The sequence below is a fragment of the Microchirus variegatus genome, assembly GCF_963457635.1.
Source record: "Microchirus variegatus genome assembly, chromosome: 2".
Lineage (NCBI taxonomy): Eukaryota > Metazoa > Chordata > Actinopteri > Pleuronectiformes > Soleidae > Microchirus > Microchirus variegatus.
This window is the reverse complement of record NC_139803.1, coordinates 28,310,946-28,334,848: the sequence shown is the minus strand read 5'-3', so window position 1 is coordinate 28,334,848 and position 23,903 is coordinate 28,310,946. Positions and strand designations below refer to the sequence as shown.

Here is a 23,903-nt window from a genome sequence, read left to right as displayed (position 1 = left end):
AGAGGGAAAAAACAAAAAAAACCTCATTGGATGCACACAGGGAGCGTGGTTTACTACTATGAATGCAGTTTCAAGTAAGATCCAAACCAGAGTACACAATCACTTTCTGAGTGAACAGTATGCAACACATCCTTCAGCTTCCAGACAGGAAAAGGCTGTTTAACGGTGACATAAAGCGACAAATGCATACTACACTTTTATCATGTGGTAGACGTAAGCTGGTGTACATTTTGTTGGATGACTGGTTCAAATAAAGTTTTTTCTTGTGTCCTCAATGACAGCCATGTTTTTTAATGAGAGTGTCTCATGCTGGTTTTCAGTGCAGGGGGCACAGTGCAATCATATAACCTCATATATGGCGCCTTTCCACTCTTTTTTTTTTTTTTTTTGCTTTTCGATTAGGGATAGTACCTGGAACCTAGTGCTTTTCTTGGTACCTGCTCTGGTGAGGTTCCAAGCGAGCTGAGCCGATACTAAAATGTGTCATCAACAGACTGCCTGCCACCGATTGGTCAGAGAGTGTCGTCGCTGGAAGAATCATGAGCGTGACGTACGATACAAGGAGATAGTAAGGAAGTACTATGAAGTAATGAAAAATGACACGCCTGATATCACATTGAGTAGAGTCAAGTCAAGTAGCGCTAGGACTGTATGATGGAAAAGCGCCGATAACCACAAACAAGAGAGCTATCCCTTTAACACAGATGTGGATACATACTGGAGACATTGTCTCATCACTGTAGCTTATGTGACTTGGCGTAATTAATACATACATGTAAGATGCAGATCTTTTTTTATGAAAAATCACAATTTAGATTTTCAACATAAAGGTTTTTTTTAATTGTCTCAATCATAACTGAATGCTACGACTTCAGCGATGCGGTTTAATCAAACTATTATCACTTGTGAACAACAGTCACGACAGTGATGTATGCATGAGTACTTTGGTCAGGAAGGAGTGGGTTGAAATCAATACACGTTATCGTATATATACAGTAAATGTTCAGTGTAATACATGTACAGTGACTTCCATGTTACTCATCTGCTCATTTTAAAGCACAGATCTGCAGGAAGTCTGTGGTTTAATGGTGTAAAACAAACATGTATTATGTAATATTGACACAGCTCCAGCCCCAATTACTTGACTGCTCAAATACATCAATATTTCCTCATCAACATCAATGGTAAATTCCATAATAGTGAAAGTCACACTCCTCCCATCATCATCATCATCATCATCATCATCATCAATAACCTCTACAGATAAGAAACCCTGCTAAATACAGTATGTACACATGGCAAAGAGAATAATACATACAGGAGGACATTTTAGGACATTTTAAAGCCCTGGTCCATTGTGGAATATCCTAAGGCATGAAAAAAGATCCCATCAGAAGTGTTTTCTCTTAATGAGCTCAATGATGTCTCACAAAGGCAAGCCTCTGCTGGAAATAGCCGACTTATTCCTTGTAACATAAGCATGAAGGTTTGTTTATATGCGTACAATAAAATGACGGCACACGGTGCACATGAAGTTCCTTGGACACGCAAAGAAACGTTTGTCCTGAGGGTGGCACTAGAGGACAGGTTCTGTGGCCCTTTAAATCTGTGAGAACCATTTGTCCATTTGGAGTTCCAATCTATATCTGATGGGGGTTTCGACATGGCCTATAGTGAAAAAGGCGTTGTTGTGAGGGGACAACAGCAATCCCACCGCACACAGCCTCCGCTAAATCCTGTGACTTGTTGCTAAATACTCTTGCGAACTTGAGTGATGTGAAGTGTGAGTGAAACTGTAGTGTGGAGCAGCTTCGAATGGTCATCAAGACTAGAAAAGCATTATATAAATGCAAACCATTTATATTAAATGGTGGTCTTAGACTTTTATTGTAGAAGGCAGCAAATTATTTGGCTCCACCACATTTACTTAAACTTGGGTCGATTTACCCAGATATTCAAAGCTGTTAAGGTATTGCAATAAAAATAAGTTGTACCGAGGACACTACTACAATATTGCAATAAATATTGTACCAACACAGTATCACAACATATGTCGTACCGTAGATAAAATCGTCATACTGCAAAAAATATTGTACTGTGGCAATTAATACCATTAATTGTATCACATTAAATTAATTCATATCAATAAACGTACCAAAGATACTGTCATTACTATGACAATACTATTGTGATATTATAATATCGTGAGATTACGTACCTATCAATTCGTTTTGAGTAACCAAATCATGGAACCCTTATATTTCAATCAATGAGCAACTTATTAAAGAAAGTATCGCGTTCACCAGATAACTATCTTCTAAGCAAGGTTAGGTGCGATGTCAAGGAATTGCCCCATCCACTAAAGACTATGAAACGTGTAGGTATAGAAGAAACCATTTCTGTCCCGATCAGTGCTGATCACAGTGCAGCGTTTCAGACTGAGAAGGGAAGAAATCATGCAGCATTTCTGAGGCTCTCCCCTGCCTTTAATGGAAGAGGCCTTTCTGGGCCAATGACTCACGATTATGAGCAACTGAGCTGTGACTGAGACAGTGTTTCAGGACATTTATAGGAATGTGACGCAGAGTGCGAGCATGCAGGATCAGGACGAGTAGATGCTCTGTGCTCTAACTTGCACTGTATTCCTGTACAGTATGTTGCTACTGCCGGGTCCCTCGTCAAATTCCCAGATAATGTCCAAGTGAGAACTCACAGCAGGAAAGGTTGTGTATATTTACAGCAAACAGGTTCTGACTGTGTGAGAGTGTGAGTGAATGGTTGTTTGTCTCTATATGTGGCCCCGCCATGGACTGGCGAACTGTCCAGGGTGTACCCCGCCTATCAGCTGAGATAGGCACAGCACCGATGGATGGAGGTTCTGACTGTTTTTCGCTCCACAGCAGCGAGCACAAATTCTGCTTCCCTGCCACACCCCTGCTCTCCTACCGCATTTTGCAGGGGTCACATCATGCAAAGGCTGAACTTCCTCTGAGACTTTCAGAAACTTAACTTGTGAATGCTCTCTTTGTGTCTTGCATTGCACAAAGACTGCCCCCCCCCCCCCACTAGATGTGTCAAATGTCTATGTGTGAAACTCATAGTGTATTTATGTAGTTGGGTAGCTGTTGGGTCTGTTCTCAGATATCAGCCTCAGAGGATAAATACATGATAAATAAGAGGTGAATCGTCTTCAACTCAACTGAACTCAAGCAAGTCCACTCGCCTGCAACCAACTACTGAAGAGACAATGACTCAAGAGCAAAACCTGGGGCCTCATCTATGAAACTAGACAACATACTTGTTGTCACGCACACGATGGCATACACAAATGAATATCTTACTTAATGTAATCTTATGTTACACAGTGATGTAAATGGACACGCACAGCTGCTGAAGCGCGCACATACATCTCACCTAGAGAATTAAAAAGTGTTGAATATGGAGTTAAAGTACCAGGGTTCGATCTTTGCCAGAGCAGGTACTAAAAAAATGTACCAGGTACTATTGCTAAAAAAAAAAAAACTTGTCTTGTATTATTAAAAGATATTTCACAAGCTGAACAACAGAGTTATCAGCCAGTACTAACTGTACAAAATGTAACAGCCATAGGAAATTAGAGCTGTGTAGTGTGTACACACACTAACCCCAGTTTGTCCTCTAATTTAGAGCCACAGAGGCTTTTTAAACAAAGGGACTTTTTAAAACCATGGAAAAAAAAGAACTTGTCACAAAGACTCTTCAAAACATCTGAGTGACAAGAATGTCCATCCACTTCATTATATACAGTGTATCTGAGCGCAGTGGTGTAGTCTATGTGATATACTGTATATACCCAATACATAAACAGCATTGTTTGACGGGTGCAACTTTTTTTTGCAAATACAAGGTGGGGACGTCAGTTAATTTAATAAGAAAACTAGCTAAATATAATAAAATTGATGCGCACTGTTTTTGTAGGGAGTTGGGCTAGTGATCTGGCAACCCGTGCCACACTGAGTGCGTGTATCACTGTATTAATGCTAATGTAGCACTCATCTATAGCATTTTGCAATATGTAGCAAAATTAGCCAGAAGGGCTTTTTAACAGCCTGGCCCAAAAGCTACAGCCACTGAAGAGGACAATGTGTCTGCAGAAAAGATACTGCTGCAACTACACGATGCTAGCCTGATGCTAACGTCATTCCCAATGCTAATTTAAATGTACATTGGATATTTATTTTTGCCACAATGGGGGAATGATGTCTGTCAATGCAGAGAAGCAGAAGCTCATTCTTACTTTTTTACAGTATTTAAGTTTGGTGGATAGGGTTAGCTTGGTGCCGCCCTTCTCTATTGGTCAACCCACAGACACAGGATTAACTTTATCTCATGATCTTGCATTATACATGATTGAATTAGTGTGAAAATATGAAATAACTGAAAGCAACAGCAATGTAGACATATTTCGTACCCTTAGATATTACGACGTATAGGAGTCGGAGATCATGTATACATGGGTGAAATGCCAGACCGATTGCTGTCTGCAGACATGGATTGCAAGAGGAAAGACTAGGAGAGAACATTTCTTCATCTGTTTCTAGGAAGAGTGTGATCAGTTTGAAATTACCTTTAAATCTGAGGGAATATATTTTTCAATCAACACATAATTTACCTTAGTACAGTCTTTCCCAAACGTTTCACAGTCCCGTGCCCTTTCAGATAAGGGGTGAGCTCAGGTCAGCTCAGGGACTCTGTGGTTCTGCTCGAGAGGCACAAACTGGGATTATATGTAATCTTGCACTGAGAAATTTCACACATGGGCACTGAGGTCAACATGGAAGCCAGAACTCTTGAAAGTATTAACATTAAGACAAACTTAAACAGGCTTCTGTGTGTGTGTGTGTGTGTGTCTGTGTCTGTGTGTGTGTGTGTGTGCTGTCACATGACTGTGTGATAAACCTGTCAACAAAAGATCTGCTTCTTCTTTCGTCCTTTCACATTCCAGTGAGACAAAACACACAACTGCCAACTTAGCATCTTACTGCAGCCATGAGAGTATCCCAAGTTCTCAGAGGATATAGGTCAAGTCAACAAGGATTTCACTAAGAGCAGTGACATTTTATAAAAAAAAAAAAAGAAAAAAAAAAGAAAAAGGAAAAAAAGTGCAAAAGAGGATCTTTTTGTATTATTTTGTGTAAACCACACTCGGCTCAGTTTTCTAAATAATAGAACAGTAGGACGGAGACTCACCTTAAACAATCTCAACCTTCTCGTTATTTGATGGTTGTCAAAATCTAGTTGGTCTGAATTAAATGGCTTCCGTCCAAGTCTATCTCTCCTTCCTTTACTGTCCTCCACCCAACTTCTCTCCTGGTCCGCGTGAGTCTTTTCTTTTCCGAATTGAAGTCTGTTTTCCTTGCTGGACTGTCTGAGCCTGAGGGAACTGTTTAGCATCCAGCAAGTCTTTGTACTGGAGCTCCGGCATGATCATCCTAAGACAGGATGTTCTCGTGGCGTTGTCCAGCCCTGGCTGAAGCTCGTAGCCAAGAATCTTCACATGTGCGGTCTGGAATGGCCGAATGCTTTTGTCTCTGATCCGTTGTGCCTCCACGGGTTTACCGCCATCCCTGAGACAAACCCGGGCCAGATCTTCTCTCAGCATCCTGAGAAGAGCTACTTCTTGCTCCATTGCAGCGAGACCAAACCTGTGGATTTCATCCCAGAAGGTCTGGTTAAAGGCTTGGTATAAGTACCAGTCAAAGGCGTTCCACTGCTTCAGCTTATCACGCTGTTCGTCCGTTAGTGACTGACTTTCAGGTGTCTTCATTAATGAATGTCCTCCTGTAACTTTGACACCAGCCACTGCTGCAGCTTTGCTCACCCAGCTCCCACTCATCCCCCCAAACCCACTGGGCTTCTGCTGGCGAGCGTTGAGGCTAAAAGAGACAACAGCATCCAGTGGCCAGCAGAGAGCGTGTCTCAGCAGAATCATGGACTGGTCAAAATACTCGGACAACAGAACCAACTTGAAGGTCTGACGGATTATGTCCACACCATGCTGAGCGCGTTCCACAGAAAATGTTGCATTGTGATCCATGCCAAAGTCAAACCACAGCAGGTTATGGGTGAGGAAATTGTAGGTAATATTAGGGTCATAGAATTTCATCGGGTTATCGGCAAACTCTCCAAGGGTTTTGGCTTTGTGAAAGGCAGGTGCTACTGACTTGAAATAAGCAAAGGCAGACTCAGCCAGAGAGACCGGATTCCTGATGATAGAAAAATAAAACGTGTCTGCTGGCATCACCTTCTCCACCTATGAAACAGGAGAGGACAACATAAAAATGCACTCTTATGTACTAACCGTTAAAGTACTGATTTCACTTTCACTATCTGAATGAACAGTCTGCAAAACAAACTTCAGTTTCCAGTCAAAAAAAAGCAAGGTGAAGTGATGAGCACAATCTTAAGACATTGCAAACTTATGCAGGTGTAGATTTTATAAAATGAGAGGGCTGGCTGTCTTATGTGGGTTCAGTGCATCGAGTGTGCACTGCAGCACTGTGTCAGCAGTGTTGTAATGTAACAATGTACAAATACTTTGTTACTGTACTTAAGTACAACATTCAAGTATCTGTACTTTACTTTGTTATTTATATTGCGAGCAACTTTAACTCCACTAAATTTCCTAAATAAATTGTGTACTTTTACTGCACAAAATGTCCCCTAACTACCTTTGTTACTTGTTACAATCAGATAAAATCAGAAGAGTTGATAATTGTCTAATTATCTACAGTTTTGCGATTCACCCATTCACAAATCTTTCATGCCCATTCACATGCTGCAACATGGGTTTAAGTGTCTCCTTTCATTAGCTCCACACGCTGGGAACCCTGCATTACTTTCACTAGCTCTCATGCGATGGGATTTTGAATTATTCTAAAAATCATAACATTGAATATTCGAACGGCATTTTAGCTTAAAATGCCTGTCCCTTAATGATATATTGTATATCTAAACTATACTGAGAAACACAAACACATTCATTACTGCTTGTACTCAGTCTGAAAAAAGTGGTATCAGTGCAATCCAAATTCCCATCCCTTCAATTAACAGATGAACACATCTCTGTGATGCTTCTGAGTGAAGCCCTGGCTCTGCTCCAAACATGTTCTGGTTGGTCATATCAGGAATCTGTTAGCCAACTGCAAAAACAAAAAAAATCACAATAGTTTCTACTGCTCTCTCCCCTCTTCCCCACTCACCTCCGGCTTGTTGAATCTCATGTGATGAGCCATGATGTGGAACTCGACGACCCTGGGCCCCCGGTAACCTTTGACCATGGCGGCCTTGAAGGGCAGTGGATAGCCCAGCTGGTAGCGCACTGGCAGCGCAAAGTAGAGATTGCGCTCCTCTCCAACGCGGTAGAGCATGTTGAGCACAGTGCTGCTGGCTGTCTTGTGGGTCTTGAGGAACATGATGTGGGTGTGGGGCTGGCAAGAGCCCAGGGACGGCCCCTGAGCATCAGGAGATGAGAAAATGGAGTGAGCAGCTGGCTGGACACTGCTGGAGGACAGAGGGAGGAAAAGGAGACAGAGTTAACGTTACAACACTGTAGAGCAATCATTTGACCAAAAAGAAATTGATCAGTCAAACCTGGAAATGACGATGTTCTCGAATGTCTTGTTTTGTCCACAAACCAAAATGATTCAACTTCTAATGATTTCTTTGTTATGTGGAACAAAGAAACCAGAAAATATTCACATTTAAGAAGCTGATTTCTTTTATTCAGGGTTTTTATAAAATCTGAAATAGATTATAATTCTATAAAAAGATAAACAAAGCCTAAATACATAAATGAAAGATTGCTGAATTTGCAGATTGTCGGTTAGGTCAGGTTGGTTACAAATCCCTGACTTGTGCATCACTACCTCGAACCATCCCTTTAAGCCCTCATCCCTTCATAAAGTGTTGCTATAGACCTTATTTTCAGACTTTCAGTTTGGCATTTCTGATCACTAGTTATGTAGCTGTACACAGCACACATGACTTCAAGAAAAACAGGTGCTGTCAGGGGTTGCTATAAGATATGGTTTAAGTGAGAGGCTTTAATGAAACGGGAATTTCTCGATCATATGCCACAAATAAGACAGGAATGTGGATGTGAAGCGGCCTCATGACGTTTTCCTCCTCAGAGGAACAAGGAAAATCGGAAGCCTAAACTCCATGTGAGAGGCAGGAGGGAGTCAAAAAGTTTGAAGAACTCAAACCAGTTTAAAGAACTCCTGCTCCCAATGTCCCCTGAAAAGCAGAATTCACCCATCTCATTGGCCGCTTCTGCTGTACAAAATTCCTCTCTGGCTAAGTGTATATACGACTGCTCGACCTTAGCCTTAGGCTACTCAAAACACTGTCGTACATTATGCCAGCACTGTAGCTGCGCTGGAACGTTACACCAAAAAACAGAGAAGAAGACGTTGTAAACATTAGATATAATTAGGGATGCACCGATCTGCCTTTTTTCACTTCTGATCCGATGCCGATACCTGAATTTGGATATCTGCCGATACCGATACTATTCGGATATGGATGCGCTGTTTGCTTTAATATTATTATCATCATTATTGTTGATTTTATATAATTCTTTAATAAACTCCTTCATACAGGCACGCATCATATGTACGACTTTACAGACCCCTGGCTATTAACACAGCAAGTATGTTTACGATGCACTATAAGTCTGGGTCCACATACACTATAACTAGGTTCACAATGCCCTATCATCAACTTTAAGATAGCTGATTAGAGCTTAAATCAACAGTCAGACTTCGATGGGCAGGGGGACTGTGATTCAGGACTTTGAACTGTGGAGGGCAGCGTTTAGCCTCTTGGTGTACAGCCTTGGCTCCCCTCAAACACCAAACTGTCTGTGAGACAGTCCTTGTACCTGTCTCCCTTCCTAGCCTTTTGTTTCCTTGGTCGATGACTGCTTTGATTTTACTGTATGAAATGTGTCTTCTCCTCTGAGACAGTGCACTGTCTCACACTGTCTCAGACCTTCTCTGGAACAGTGGGCTTACCACTTTTCCCGGGATATCATCAAACACCACAACTTTGAACAAGGGCTATAAGAGATTTTCTTCAACACACACACACAAAAAACACAGAGAATGTATTCACCTCTTCTTGAAGATGACACCCAGTAGCTGGTCAGCAAACGCAATGGCCACGAAGAACAGCAGCGCCTTCCACATCCACCCTGGTCCGACATGACCATAAGTCAGACATCTTAATATCCTGGAGGTTGGGGGAAGAGAAGAGAGAAACGAAAGATAAATATAAAAAAAGCAACAATGATGAGGCCGTTTACTGCAGGTAGGTCTGGAAAAGCCTGGTGTTGTGGTGTGAAAATAACAACCTGACACAACAAAGAAGGTAGTGAACTTGAGGAAGCCAACAATTCAAAGGGTATTTGAGAGCTTACACCAGTGGCTTTCCGTTTATCTAGATACACAAAGAAAAACATGTACAAAAAAATCCTACGTCGGTATGATGGACAGCTCCATCATTACCTGACGTATCATCCATCCATCCATCCATTATCTACCGCTTTATCCTCCACCAGAGGGTCGCGGGGGGTGCTGTGCCTATCTCAGCAGACATTGGGTGGTAGGCGGGGTACACCCTGGACAGTTCACCAGTCCATCGCAGGGCCACATATAGAGACAAACAACCATTCACTCACACTCTCACACCTACGGTCAATTTAGAGCGACCAATTCACCTAATCCCCATATCGCATGTTTTTGGACTGTGGGAGGAAGCCGGAGAACCCGGAGAAAACCCACACACACGCGGGGAGAACATGCAAACTCCTTGCAGAAAGGCCCTTGTTCCGAAGTTGTCCCAAACGTGGCTCAAACCCAGGAACCCAGGTCTTCTTGCTGCAAAAGCAAGAGTGCTAAGCACTACACCAACCGTGGGCCCCCTGACGTATCAAACAAAGAAAACTATGGACGCGTGCCTTTGATTTGACATCAGATGCAACGGGACAATCGATATAGAGACGTTTGCGCACTGTGCCCCGGTCAGCCGCCTGCGCTTTAATGGTAGAAATGCGGCAATGCCTGCCCGACATAAATGATTAAAACAAAGTCCCAGCCGTTTCATGCAGCCATGCTATGATGACTCATCGTGCTTCTCCAATGTTCGCCCTTGTTTTGTTGACTCTGGATGCTGGAAGCTTGACTTTTTACTGTTATTAATACAGTTGATTAATTGGGATTGTCCTCGACATAACAAACTAGAAAAGCACTCCGCCAAAGCAGGTCAGCCCCCCCACAAAATAGCGAAAAAAATGGTGATAGCGTCAACGGATCACGGTCAAAATTGAATCACTTGTTCCTGGTCCCATTGCAGATGTTTCCTCCAGAAATTTCATCCAAATCCATCCGCAACTTTTTGAGTTATGTTGCTAACAGACAGACAAACAAACAAACAAACAAACTCTGGCAAAGTTATGTCTAATCATAACGTTGTATGGTCTACTTGCATGGCAGGTCAGTCACTGCCATGCAAGTAGAGGCCTGATGATGTGCTGTGACCACTAATCTGTCAAGTTTCACTGTCTGTAAAAAAAAACAATCAAATAAACTATTATTTATTCATTTGGATTTTATTGATTAATCGTTTTGGTCCATAAAATGTCAGAAAATGTAAAAAAAAAAAAAGTTGATCTTTTGTTTTTCAAACTTGAAACAACCCTTTGAAAGTGTGACAGAGCATTTAGGGCTAACACAATTACTCAACTAATTGATTATTAACCAACTATTTACAAAATTATTGATATTTGAAAATCGATTGATCAGTATGAGTGTTTTTTTTAAAGAACTAAGACAAGTTTTAAAGATTTAAGCTTCTTCAATGTGCATATTTTGTGGTTTCTTTCTTTGCTCCACACAACAACAAAATCATTAAAACTGAATCACTTTGGCTTGTGTGTAAAACATGACATTTCATAAGACATCCAAGTTACATTCCTGTTCGCATGTATCCAAGCCTGTCTAGGATCACCAATGCATAGAAATATTCTTTTGACGTTCCAGGTTGTGAATGACGATCAATGGGTTCAAACAGTAAGACAACGTAATCCAATATCACGTAGTGACCTGACGGTCAAAAAACCCAAACAATTACTCAAATGAATAGAGAAAAGAATTGTTTGTGAGTTGCAACCCTAGCCTCATAGGACCAGGTTTTGGTCCCCATGAGGACTACTGCTCCTGACAAGGTCAGTGTTCACACCTGAAAAGGTCCTAAAGAGGTAATAAATACAAGAACACACAGAAATTCTAACCCTAACATTAAAACCAAGTCTTCCATAAACATCCCTTTGAAAGTGTGACCATTCAAAATGTCCTCACTTCCTGTGGTTTATTATTATTTATAGTTTTTTGGTCCTAACAAAAATGTATGTGCAAGCACCCTCTCTTACACACACACACACACACACACATTATTGTACTTGCTGCATATTGAGAACCGGGTATAAGTGCTGTGACGACCAGCATTTCCACATTATAAATCAACACAATGACAAATATCTATTTCATGAATGACATCTATAAAGATCTACTGGGTGCAGTACTATAAGATGTCTGCAGAGCAAAAAGTGTGTGAAACACCAGGGCTGGAAAACGGGTTTTTGTGCCAAATTGAGGACCTCTGTTAAAATCAGAGTATAGCATGTTTACAACCTAAGGAAGTGATTTCAATGAAAACAAAGTGAGGACAGGCCAAAATGTCCTCACTTCGTAAAATCGACCTCACTTTGTTGTTTAAAAACCCTCACTGGTTGGTCCTCAGTATGCCACAAGTCCAAGAACACACACACACAAAGGTTTACCCAGCTATTCTTGTTAGGAAACAACTATTCATTTGGAGAGCCTAACCAACACCTTACAGCAGGGGTCTCAAACTCAAATGACCTGAGGGCCAATGTGCATCTATTGTGGTCAAGAGGGGGCCGGCCTAGAGAGCGAAAAGTGGGGGGAAAAAACAACTGTTCACAATATTGCATCATGATATCACATGTATACTTAATAATGCTATTTATGATGCAAAATGAATGTATTAATATCAAAAACAGACATTTATTTTAAATTACAAAAATAATAGTGTGGACAACCGTAATCAAGATTCGTACCAGGAGCCGTTTCGGCCACTGCCATTCTTGGCTCGGGCCCTAACAAGTGTATATATATGTGTAATTTAAAAATAATGGGATAATTATGACCAAATGTCTTATTTTTACTGTTATAATAAACATTGCTATATGTATGTATTATATATGCAGCTGTGCCTCAGCTCTACACTGTGTTTAAAAGACGGTGAGGTCGTGGGCCATGTTTTCATTATAACAGGATACTGAGAGTGTGTGTGTGTGTGGGGGGGGGGGTCGCATGTAATCGATAGGGGGGCCGCATGTGGCCCCCGGGCCGCCAGTTTGAGACCCCTGCCTTACAGGTTCTGCCGACTACTGGTCCTGAAAAACTTGTGTTTCTACCAGGCAGGTAAAAGAAAAATCAGGAACACACACACACACAGATGGACAGGCAGCAGCCAGCCAGTGTAGAGGAGGGAGCCTCTCTCCAGACCTCCACCCACACCTTCTCCTCTTTCTCTGCAGGATCACATCCCCAGCACCGCCCTTTATTCTCCACAATCACTGCATCCCTGTAGACCCCCTCCCCCCCCCCCGATTAAATATAGCCAAGCTAACAGTACCTGGCTGTCCGTCTGTAAAGCATGGCTGAATCCCGCGGTCGGCTTCGGTGTCGGTGTTGTTGTCGTGCAGCAGCAGCAGCAGTAGCGGAGAGCTTGGAGCATCTCGGAGGCTCCAGGCGCAGCTCCTCCCGCCGTCGATGCGCGGAGTAGAAGCTACAGATCAGGCCATGGAGCCGGAGCAGGCCCGCTCACAGACATGGATCCTGGCTCAGTGTGTGTGTGTGTGTGTGTGAGGGATGCTGCCGTCCGTCCCTCAACAAATCCTCTATGTGTGAGTGTGTATGCAACGTCTCCTCCTCCAGTGCTTCACCCGCTTATACCACTGTGTAGCCCGAGCGCACAGGAGAAAAAAAAATCTACAGCCACTTCCGGACACCTCCAAAATAAAACTTGACGGGGGGGAGCAGCCCCGAAAGATCATCATAACGTCAAAGAAGAAGAAAACATTTTTTTTCTTCATCTGATTAATCTAGACATTTCCATCAGAGAGAGGGACCGTTCCCTTTTTTTTTCTTCATTCGTGGCCCTAATACTCCATCGTAGAATTCTGTATTGGCCTGTATTTGATTATAAATAAAGCAAAAACAAGAAGAGCAAGAGATTGTTTACGTTTCATGTGGATAGTGCATCATGTATGTGTGATATGCATCACGTTTTTGATTGCCCTTTAAAAATTAATTGTAAGGGCAAAGTTTTTTCTATTGTGTTCACTTGTTATTAATCTATTCTTTGTACATTTAAAATCCCGACACATACAGACAACAGTGAGACACGATGAGAACAAAGAACATTTAAGGGGTGCACATGTTGTGCTTTTATTTTGAGGGTAAATTTTGTCGTGATTTCCTTTCAGACTTGGTTCACGTTTGCTGACTTGACAAATCAGATTTGCCAAATCTGACGTCACAATGATGCTGACAGAAAGGCATTCGGAGACGAGGCAGCCTGGTTCTTGCCTCCACCTCACCCCATCTGGCTACAGACAGACAGACAGACAGACAGACAGACAGATCAGTTGCATATCTTGAAATGAATATTATTTCACAACTGGCCTCCACAAGAGTATGGAGGAGGGATGTCGACATCATATTCATTAGATTGGTTTTCAGCAAACAGCAGATGAACAATGCCGGACTATTTGGATATGATATCCGTGTGTGATTTTTCTGCCATTTGTTGTGGTTTCAGTTCTATACACACTTGAGAACAAACGTTTACTGTGTATTAGATCTAAAACAATATCACCATGAGATGCCATCAAAACATCAAAACATAGATTCTATTTATCTATCCAGACCACGATTAACACAGGCATGTTGCTATGAAACCTTTCTAGCTGGTGATGTTCTTCAGAATGCCTTATTAATAATAATAACAATAATAATAATAATACATTTAATTTAAAAGCGCCTTTCAGGTCACTCAAGGACACTTTACAGACAGAATAAGTTAAAATGTGTAGTATTCATCCACATCCCTTTATAGGGACATGGCATGTGTGTCTCTCAACTGCTCCCAAATGGCACTGCAGGTTTCCCTCACAATTCTGGCCGTAGTTAAGATGCCAAGGCAAAAGCTGATGAAAAAAGTATTTTCTTTTCCCTGTCTCTTATATCGATAGGGACAATCTGACAATCTCCGGACGGTCTGCTGCGCTTCTAAGCTGCATAGCTGCAACGTGATAAACTCGGATAAACAGTGTCAGCTCTCGTGTGCGAATATGGGAAGCAGAGAGTGAAGTGAAATGCATGCAGGTTCCTGGTGTGTTAGAGAGCAGTGAGTTATTGAGCTGTTTTAACAGCTGCAGCAGGGTGAGCTTACTGAACAGCAGCAGCAGCAGAATCGGCGGCGGCCTGCAGAGGTGGAGAAACAAAAGGCAGAAGATTCTTCAACTTGTCATGATGTTAATATTTATGCTGGAATTCATTCAGCTCACAGTCAGGCGAGAGGGTGGGGTTGGTGGGAGTTTGACTGTTGGACATTTTCCCCCCTCCTACGTCACCTCTTTTGTAAATATTCGGTGAGGAGTACTGAGATCTTTGCCATGTTAAAAAAAAACACTCAATTTTCCATAAAGCAGAGTGATACCAAGAGTATAACTGCAGTTTTCACCTCTTTAGGGTTAAAATATTTATGAAACGAATCAATGTGAGAAAGTTAGAGGAGAAATAACGAGTTATGATCAGTGTTGGTATGGTACTGAGTGGTATGATCAGTAACTTTGTGACTCTACTCAAGTATCAAAATAAAGTGTATGTACTTTACTTTGTTATTTATATTTCTACCATCGCTTTTACTTTTTTCCAATACATATTCCTATCCATTAACTGTCGTCGTAACTCATTACTGCCAAATAAAATCAGAAGAACAGTTGGTAAATGGTCTGTATTTATATTACGCTTACAGTTTTATCCACACAGTGCTTTTTCCTATCACACACCTTTCATACACATTCACACTCTAGATTGCAGACGATGACCGTTCACACTGCCAGTTTGAGCCATTTTCCATTGAGTCGAATCCCTTAATTACCATATCGTCAAAAATGCCATCCTGCGTATCTATGAACTTGTGCCTGAAGCTTATAGACAGCGTTTCCGTGGGAAACTTATACAGACTTTGCGAGGGAAAAGTGTGTTTTGTTTGCCTGGTGGTGTGCAGCATGTAAGGCAGAGGGAACTGATTTTGCTCGAGGAATTTAAAAACTGCTTGCCTGAGCGTATTGTAGTGTATCTGAATGAGCAGAAAACCAAGACCTTGCATGCTCACCCACAAAACCCTGTTTGCGAAACAAGCATCCACAGATCTCCCTCGGAAGCCAGGTATTAAAGTAAACTTTAATAAGAGACATATTTTGGCTGCAGTATCACACGAATGAAAGGTTAACTATGTAGCTGGAAGGTAGATGTAGTTGATTGTGGCTGTTTGGTCTCAGTGTTGCTATTTACAGATAGAGTACATATTAGTTAACAGAGTTCAACAGACTCATCCTGACAAAGCAACATCTGTCTGACACAAAAAGGCGTTCAGATGCCCATGCTGCTTGTCTCCCTGCTGTACAGGACAAGAAAAAAAAAAAAAAAGAATGTAGTCACTCTGCTCAAACTGGTTTAGAGAGAATTAAAACTGCATTTGAAGATCACAGAAAAAGTGGTATTATAGGGGACGGTGCTCTATCCACTTCTATATGCAAAATACAAGCACTTAGCGCTCTCCTTGTCCCTCCTCTCAAGCCCTTTCTCTCCACGCCAAAAGAGTGACAATAAGTTGAAACTGTAAACCAGTGACATTGTAACCTCAGTTTACTGGCACTGTTCTAGCTTTGTATGTAAACCATCGATCAGGGTTATTTGGGTAGTTTCTGTTGTCTTAAAGATTTAAAAAAAGAGTAACCACAGTTGTTTGGCAATACATGGCTTCCCGATCTCCTCTCATGCAGGTGCAAGAACGCGCTCTCTGGTTGCTCGGCGGCTGAAGTCATTGCAGTGTGCACTGGTGCAACTTTTTTATCCAACACTAGTGTGCAGCAGGAGGCTCGTCCAGTTCTAAATTTAGATGTAAATCCTCTAATTGGTTAACCAGTGATTTTGTTAATACCAGCCTTTGAACTGGGGCCTATTCTCACTATCTTCCACATGTCTCAGTCTACCCGATTAGAAGAACAATAAAAACATAGGGCGTCATCAGTTCGGTTTGTTACAGTACAGTATGGCTTCAAACTGAGAACAGTACCTTGACCCAGAAGGTGGGGTGCAGGCTGCGCCCAATGGCCGCGTATTGTGACGTCGTACCGGTGTGACGAAAATGAACATATACCAATCGGGGACATCCAGCAGCCTTTTTTTTTTTCCTGTTTGGTTTGCGGCTGTTCATCTAGACTAGACTGTGGGTGAAACTGGACACTCGAAATTGACCGATGGAGTGAGTGAGAGAGTGGATGTTTGTCTCTGAGGTCGTGTGATGGACTGGTGACCTGTCCAGGGTGTACCCTGCCTTTTACCCTCTGTCAGCTGAGACTGGCACAGCTCCACCAACGACCCTTGTGTGGAGAAGAAAGTGGTAGAAGATGGATGAATGGATGGACTGCGGGTGTTGAGGAAACAACAGCTGTAAGGGAGTGACACATTTCTGTTGCCCCATCTGTCGTAGATGGAGCTGGGCTTGCTCCATCCTGACCACACCAGTCTACTCCAAGGGAACAGTGCCAAGACAATAAAGGTATAATTACACCTCCACCATCAAAAGGCACTCAGAAACTGGCAGGAAGAGGTCTGGCAGACCCAAAAGCCACAACATCAGAATCAGAAGACAAGTTTCTCAGAGTCAACAGCTTGCGTGATACAACCGCATAAGCAGAGGTGGAAAGTAACGAAATACATTCACTCAAGTTACTGTATTGAATGCTTTTTTTTGTGTATTTTGTGTAACTAACCCAAGTACAATTTAAAATCGGGATTTTGTATTTTACTTGAGTACGTATTGACTCAAGTATTGTACTTTGTTACTTTATAAATCCTATACGTTACTGAGTAAAAATACAAATTCAGGGGGAAAATATACACCAGAAGCAGACGAATGATGATGTGATTAGCACCAGCAGAACATAGAGGGCGCGCGCCAAAAGTGACGTAATATCCTGTGTCCCGTGAGCTCCAAAATAGTTTTGGATTTCTGACCCCTTGTCATATTTCTACCACCCTTACCCTTACAAGTAACTTTTACTTAAAGTACATTTAAAATGAACTACTTTTTACTTCTACTCGAGTAATATTTCATCAAAGTATTGGTGCTTTTACTTTAGTACAATATTTTAGTACTTTTGCCACCTCTGCGCATAAGTGATGATGATTGGCTGATGTAGAGTAAAATATCATTGTAAGCCAATCAGAGGCAGAGCTGGGCGGCTGTTGCTGACAGCACAGCCGCACACGCAATAACACGAGTAAGCGATCAGCAACAGGAATGGTGGGCTGAACTTGACAAACTGGCAACCAGGTACTATATGTTAGACTCACTTTGGCCCACTGCAACATTAAAAATAGTTGCGATTTGTGTACACTGTTTCTGTTAGTGATTTATTGTATTAAGCGTCCATTTCATTATAATATTCAGATTTATGATACATTTGAGCATTTATAACATTTCCAACACTGGTCTTGCCCATACCATGTAAAGTGCCTTGAAATAATGTATGTTATGAATCGGCATTATACAAATCCTGTACATCCTGTTCCCATTTCAAAGTAAAAGCAAATATCAGTTCCTTGAACTTTGAACGACGGCTTTGTCAAAAACCATACCTTAAAACCACAAATATCCACCACACAAGACCACACTGGAAGATATGAGGAGGGTTGAACAATAGATGTATAATAATCAGAGAAAAGTAACTTCACATGCTGTGATATTTGAAGAGAATCAATAGCAAAGATATATGGTAGCTCAGTGGTAGAGCGAGCTGTCTTCTGAAGGTTGTGGGTTAGATTCCCAGCTAATGGCTGTTGTTTCCCGGCAGCCTGTGAACGGGTATGAAAAGATGAAAAATGCGCTTTGAATGTGAGTGTGAATGAGTGATTTGCAAAACTTTGTAGTGTGGTCCCTGAGACTAGAATAACACTATATACAGTCAGTTTATATTAGATACAACTTAACCAACTGAACGTTTTAAGACATGATGATGTACCAGGACTTTGTATGAGGACATTTTTCCGTATCTGTACTTCTGTGGATTTTTAAATGACTCGCCCTGACCTACAGTATTTATCGACTGTAAAGTGGCCTCCTCCGGTGACCCAGTGGCCTGCAGGCTTATGTCAGCCCAGTCACGTTCGTTAATGCAGCAGGATCAGTCAAACAAGATTATGCCAAACTGTTGGAGTAGCCTGGACAATAAGCCACCATGGGCATGTGTTCTTGAGAATATAGCAGAGGGGTTTACATTATACTGAATACATTCAGGGATTCAAAGTAAAACATAGCTGTTGTAACACCGAACTTCTTTTTCTTTTTCTTTTTTTTTAACCAATAGCTTACTGCAGTATGTTGCTATAAAGTATACCATGCAAAAACATGTTCTGCCTTTAAAAGAATAGAGCTGCAATCATGGGGATCAAAAGCATTTGTAATGTGGGGTACACACACTAGTAGATGCCATTCAGGTATAAGTCATTAGACCCCTACTTATACTTACAGAGCAAAAACAATTGATCCAATATCTAATATTTTTTGCCATTGTAATTTATCTCTTGATTCATCATTACTATGATTTCTATGTATCTTTTGATCCATTGCTTATTGACTAATTTTGGTTATTTGGTTATTTTGTTTGGATTTTTGATTTTTCACATTTTATCAAAAATAATTACTTATTTATTTAATGGTGAGGTTCTCGCTAAGCCCCTCCAGCACTGACTCATTGTACTTAGTAATATATTATCTATTACATATATATATATATATATATATATATATATATATATATATTGCTTTTATGTGATATGCTCCTTGTTGTAATATTCTATTAAAGTGCAAACAACGAAAAAAAAAAGATTCATTAAGTTCTCATTCAAATAGCCCTTATGCATCAGCCTGTTATTAAACACACACATTTATGTCTCATCAAAGAGTGCATTTTACTTATACCTTCAAAAAGTAATGCGTTCATGACGTTTATACAGCTGAATAATATGCACCAAAAATAGATATTGATTTTGGATTTGCAGTTTGAAAGTGATTCAGCAGTATGTATAAGTGGCCCCATTAAAAAATAAACGAGTTTCCATAAAATTCTGAGACACGTCACATTTGCACAGCACCCTTCATCACTCACGTAAACAAGGAGCTCTCCTCTGACTCGCTCTCAGTCTCAAGCACCATAAACAAAGAGAAATGAGGCTACATATGAAAAGAAAACCTTATTCTAGCCTGTTCCAAATCTGATATGGGGCTATTCATATGAAGCAGCTGTAATTTCACACCCAGGCTGCGCATCAAAAGCGCGTGCGTTGAGCGACAAGTGCGTCTTCCCCAGTTGAGAAGCTGGATTAATATGAATTAACTAACATGAAAGAATTTCCCTTAAAATGCCAGTGTTATGGAAACTGAAATATTTATTTTTTTCTTTGAAAAAGTAAAAAAAAAAAACCGACATATATTAATCAAAACATGAATTTTATGCATATGTGCATATTCTTTCCTTGCAAACTAATTCATTTACAAACCAATTATGAACTCGTGAAGATACGTCATGTCATCAATTCCTTTGATTGAATCACGTCTTATACAAGTCATGGTCATTTTGAGATGAATGCAAAATAACTTACATTGTTGTGTACGTCATTGGTGGTCCTGGTCTTTGTGGATGGTGCAGCAGGTGCAGCAGGTGCAGCAGGTGCAGCAGGTGGCTGTGGTCCTGGAACAGCTCATTCATCTCATTCTCTATAGGAGCGCTCCGCCGCGTCCTTAACCCTGGTTATGTGAATGCCTCCTCCTTGTCTCCGACCTGTTCTCCCGGTAGCTCGGCTTACGAGGTGTTAATATTGACCACGCCCCATCTCCAAAAATCCCCCAATGACAATTATTCATTCATAAAATAAAAAAATCTTCATTCAATGTGATAAAATTGATAATGACCAGAGGCGATTCTAGAGTCTGTAGGGGCCCTAAGCAAATATTCCCAGGGGGCCCTTCCAACCAGTGTTCATCACCATTATGTTACAAATAATCTGACACCAACGAAAAATGTATGAGTTCAAAACATTTTTTTTCAAAATGAATGAAATAACCATGTAATTAAAAAGTATGTGAAAATATAAATGTAAAGAACAATAAAATACTGTAAATAGCTTTTTAAAAAAACCCTATATAAACTTAGATATGCATTACACTGTAAAGAACCCACATTATAAAACAATATAAATATATAGAACAATCGAATACTGTAAATAACAACATATAAATTAAGTAAAAAAAGATGCATTACACTGTAAATAATCCTCTTCATTTTCCAACTTGCAGTATGATAACTTCACACAGGTTAACGTGACGTGAGGCCCCTTTAGGGAGGTTTCCTACTGAGATGTCATTGCAAATCGCCATTGTTGTTTAAGGGGGACGGGGAGGTGGCGCCTCACTGCACATTTCAGTAAAAACAGCCCTCAGGCTCCGAGTGTCAGGGGCCCCCTATCAGCTCGGGGCCCCAAGCAGTTCCCTGCCTTGCCTGTTCACAAACTGCACCTCTGATAATGACAACGGTTATTAATGTTCTTCATTTTTAAATGCTCCTGAACCTGGTCTCTTTTCCACTCTTTTTAAATTTGATGTTTTGTTATGATTTGTCCATTCTGGGAGAGGGATCACTCATCTGTGGCTCTTCCTGAGGTTTCTGCCATTTTCTCCCTGTTTACAGTTTGTAATAATAACAATAATAATAACAATAATAATAATAATAATAGTAATAATAATGATATGACAGAGGGGCCCTATTAGACATAATTTAACCAGGGCCCCCTAAACCCTTGAATCCATCCGCGTGTGTGTTCATTCGTTTTTTTTAAATTACATATAATGGTGTTTTGGGAGCACTGAAGCGCTAGTTTTGCAAAACAGGTCCCAGAGTACGAAACTCTCAAAATGCCACTGGCGCGTTCATGTAGACATACAATACTTGACTTTGGGGGAAAGGATGACATCATGATCCCACCTCGCTCTTGAGCTTGAATTCACTGTTGCTAATCTTCGTTGTTGTTTGGAGGTTGTTTGGTCTTTTTGCTTTATGATAATGTTGATTATCTTTCTTAAGTCGCCCAGGATTTATTCATTCTGTCTCTGTGATTGCACACAGTGTAATACTAATAAATATTCAATAACAATTATTATATACACAGTACTGTGCAGCAATCTCAAGCCAACATTAGAGTTGTTGTTTTAGCAATGCTATAATGACAATAGAGGATCATTATTTATATTATTTGAATTATAGTTTAATATAAATGTAAAAAAAATTCTAAGTTAAAAATAACTTAGAATTAGTTCTAAGTTATTAGAACTAATTCTAATAACTTAGTCATTAGAATTAGTTAACTTAGTAATTAGAATTAGTTCTATAATAATCATTAGTTGCACCTCTATACACCATACCACATAATGAACTGTTTATACTGCAGCACAAGATTTAGAGTTTAACTCCAAATGGACAAATGGTCCTCACAGGTTTAAATGGCCACAGAACCTGTCCTCTAGTGCCACCCTCTGGACAAACCTGTTTACGTCTTCTGCTGACAACTTTTGTTGCGTGTCCAAGGAACTTCATGTCCACCATGATGTGCTGTCATTTTATTGTACGCAGATAAACAAACTTACATGCTTCTGTTACAGGGAATAAGTCAGCGACTTCCAGCAGATGTTTGTGAGACATCATTGAGCTCATCAAGAGCTACAGGGAAAACACTTTTGATGGGATCTTTTCCATGCCTAAGGATGTCCCACAATGGAACAGGGCTTTACATTTTTTTTACAATAATAGATTCGTAATATTACGAGAACAATAGATAATATCACTATCTAATGTATTATAATGTATACATGACGCTGCACAGAAAAACACGGGGCCGCTTGTTGTACCGAAACCAGGTTTTCCCCCCTAGATCGGTTCTAATAGACTTTTGCAAACACAGCAATCATACGCCGTTCTAGCACATTTTCTCACGCGTGTTCGTAATACATACTGTCCAAGGAGTAAGTCATTATATGCCACCAGAACACATCGTCTACTTTGGAGGTGTCTGACGCAGCAGCAGGGCATCATCATCATCATCATCATCACATTATGGCCTCATTTTCTCGGTGTAGCCTATAGTAGCTCACTCAAATGTTCATATACCGAACCAGAGAACAGCAATAAATGCCATTGCCCACTCTCACTGGTAGTAATCTATTTATATATGTATATATATATATATATTTATTTATATTTTTGTCACATTTAAGTTAATTTTAAGTAAATGTTCAGTCTCAGAGCGACTCAAAATTCACATTTCACTGTGTGTTACCGTGTAACATATACATGTGAAATAAAAAACCTTTTATCCTAGCACTAGAATGCAGTGTGAAAACCAATCAAACTAAGGCTAAGTGCAATAATGTAACATAATTGCTCTCTGAATCAGAGCAAAGTACAGCTATGAAAGCACCCTAAATCAGTCGAGCTTAAAGGTGCATTCCACTTGTGGTCAGGACTCAGAATTTCTGAGGTCAGGCGGCGTTTGTGTGTGATGGAAGCCCCCAGAAGTCGTATATCCCTCTTGGAAACTTGAAGCAAACTCACCAACTCCTGACATGAAATTATAATAAACACTGCTGCTATATTTTACCGTTTATAGCACTTCTGTCATATTTCACATTAAATTGGTTGTACACACAGTACTATTTAATTTGTAACTGCAGACATGTTACTTGCATTGTTAATAACTGGTATTGCTACAACCGTAGCTCTACTTAAACTGTGCATGGAAACATACGGAGTGTGAATAATCTGGAGCTTTTCCTGCCGTGTTCTGTCTCACAAGTTCCAGTGATTTCTACAGATATTTGTGTTCTCACAGAGCGGCCGCTTTTTTGAAAGGACCTTAAATGTTGGGACCCATAGTTTAACAGAAGAAATAGAACCAATTTAAATCACCCAGGTTCAATTTGTTACCTGACCTGATACAAGAAGCCACTCTGGGGTTTTCACATTGAAATGCCACAAGGATGTGAGCTGCCATTATTACTACTCAAAATAATAATAATAATAATAATAATAAACAATGAAAATAAAACCCTAAATCTCTGGAATGTATATCAACAAAACCACCCAGACTTTATAGAAAAATAACCCATAGAGTAAAATGAAATGTAAGACTTTTTTCTTAAAAGTACAAAAAGAAATCCAGTGAAATGATAAACCAGTGAAATGAAGACATCATCATTTGTGTCCTGCAGCATCCCTCCACCACCCGCCTCTCTCCTCACCATGTGATTCTCTTGCTCCTCGTTCCTTTAAGGCTCTGGCGGCTCGACAGACGCTCGACTGAGAGCCTCCTCTCCACGTCACCTGACAGGACAAACAGAGGGGAAGGATCAAATTTCGGACACATCACGGA

General features: G+C 40.7%; 1 protein-coding gene across 1 annotated transcript; it reads right to left on the bottom strand.

The window, feature by feature from the left end:
- Window positions 1-5,323: 5,323 nt before the first annotated feature.
- Window positions 5,324-23,897, bottom strand: gal3st4 (galactose-3-O-sulfotransferase 4; the record flags this gene model as incomplete). The annotated part of the gene is made up of 4 exons (XM_083906053.1): window positions 5,324-6,292; window positions 7,242-7,542; window positions 9,157-9,273; window positions 23,773-23,897. The coding sequence occupies 4 exons, from the start codon at window positions 23,895-23,897 to the stop codon at window positions 5,324-5,326; spliced, it is 1,512 nt and encodes a 503-aa protein (XP_083762179.1).
- Window positions 23,898-23,903: the final 6 nt, after the last annotated feature.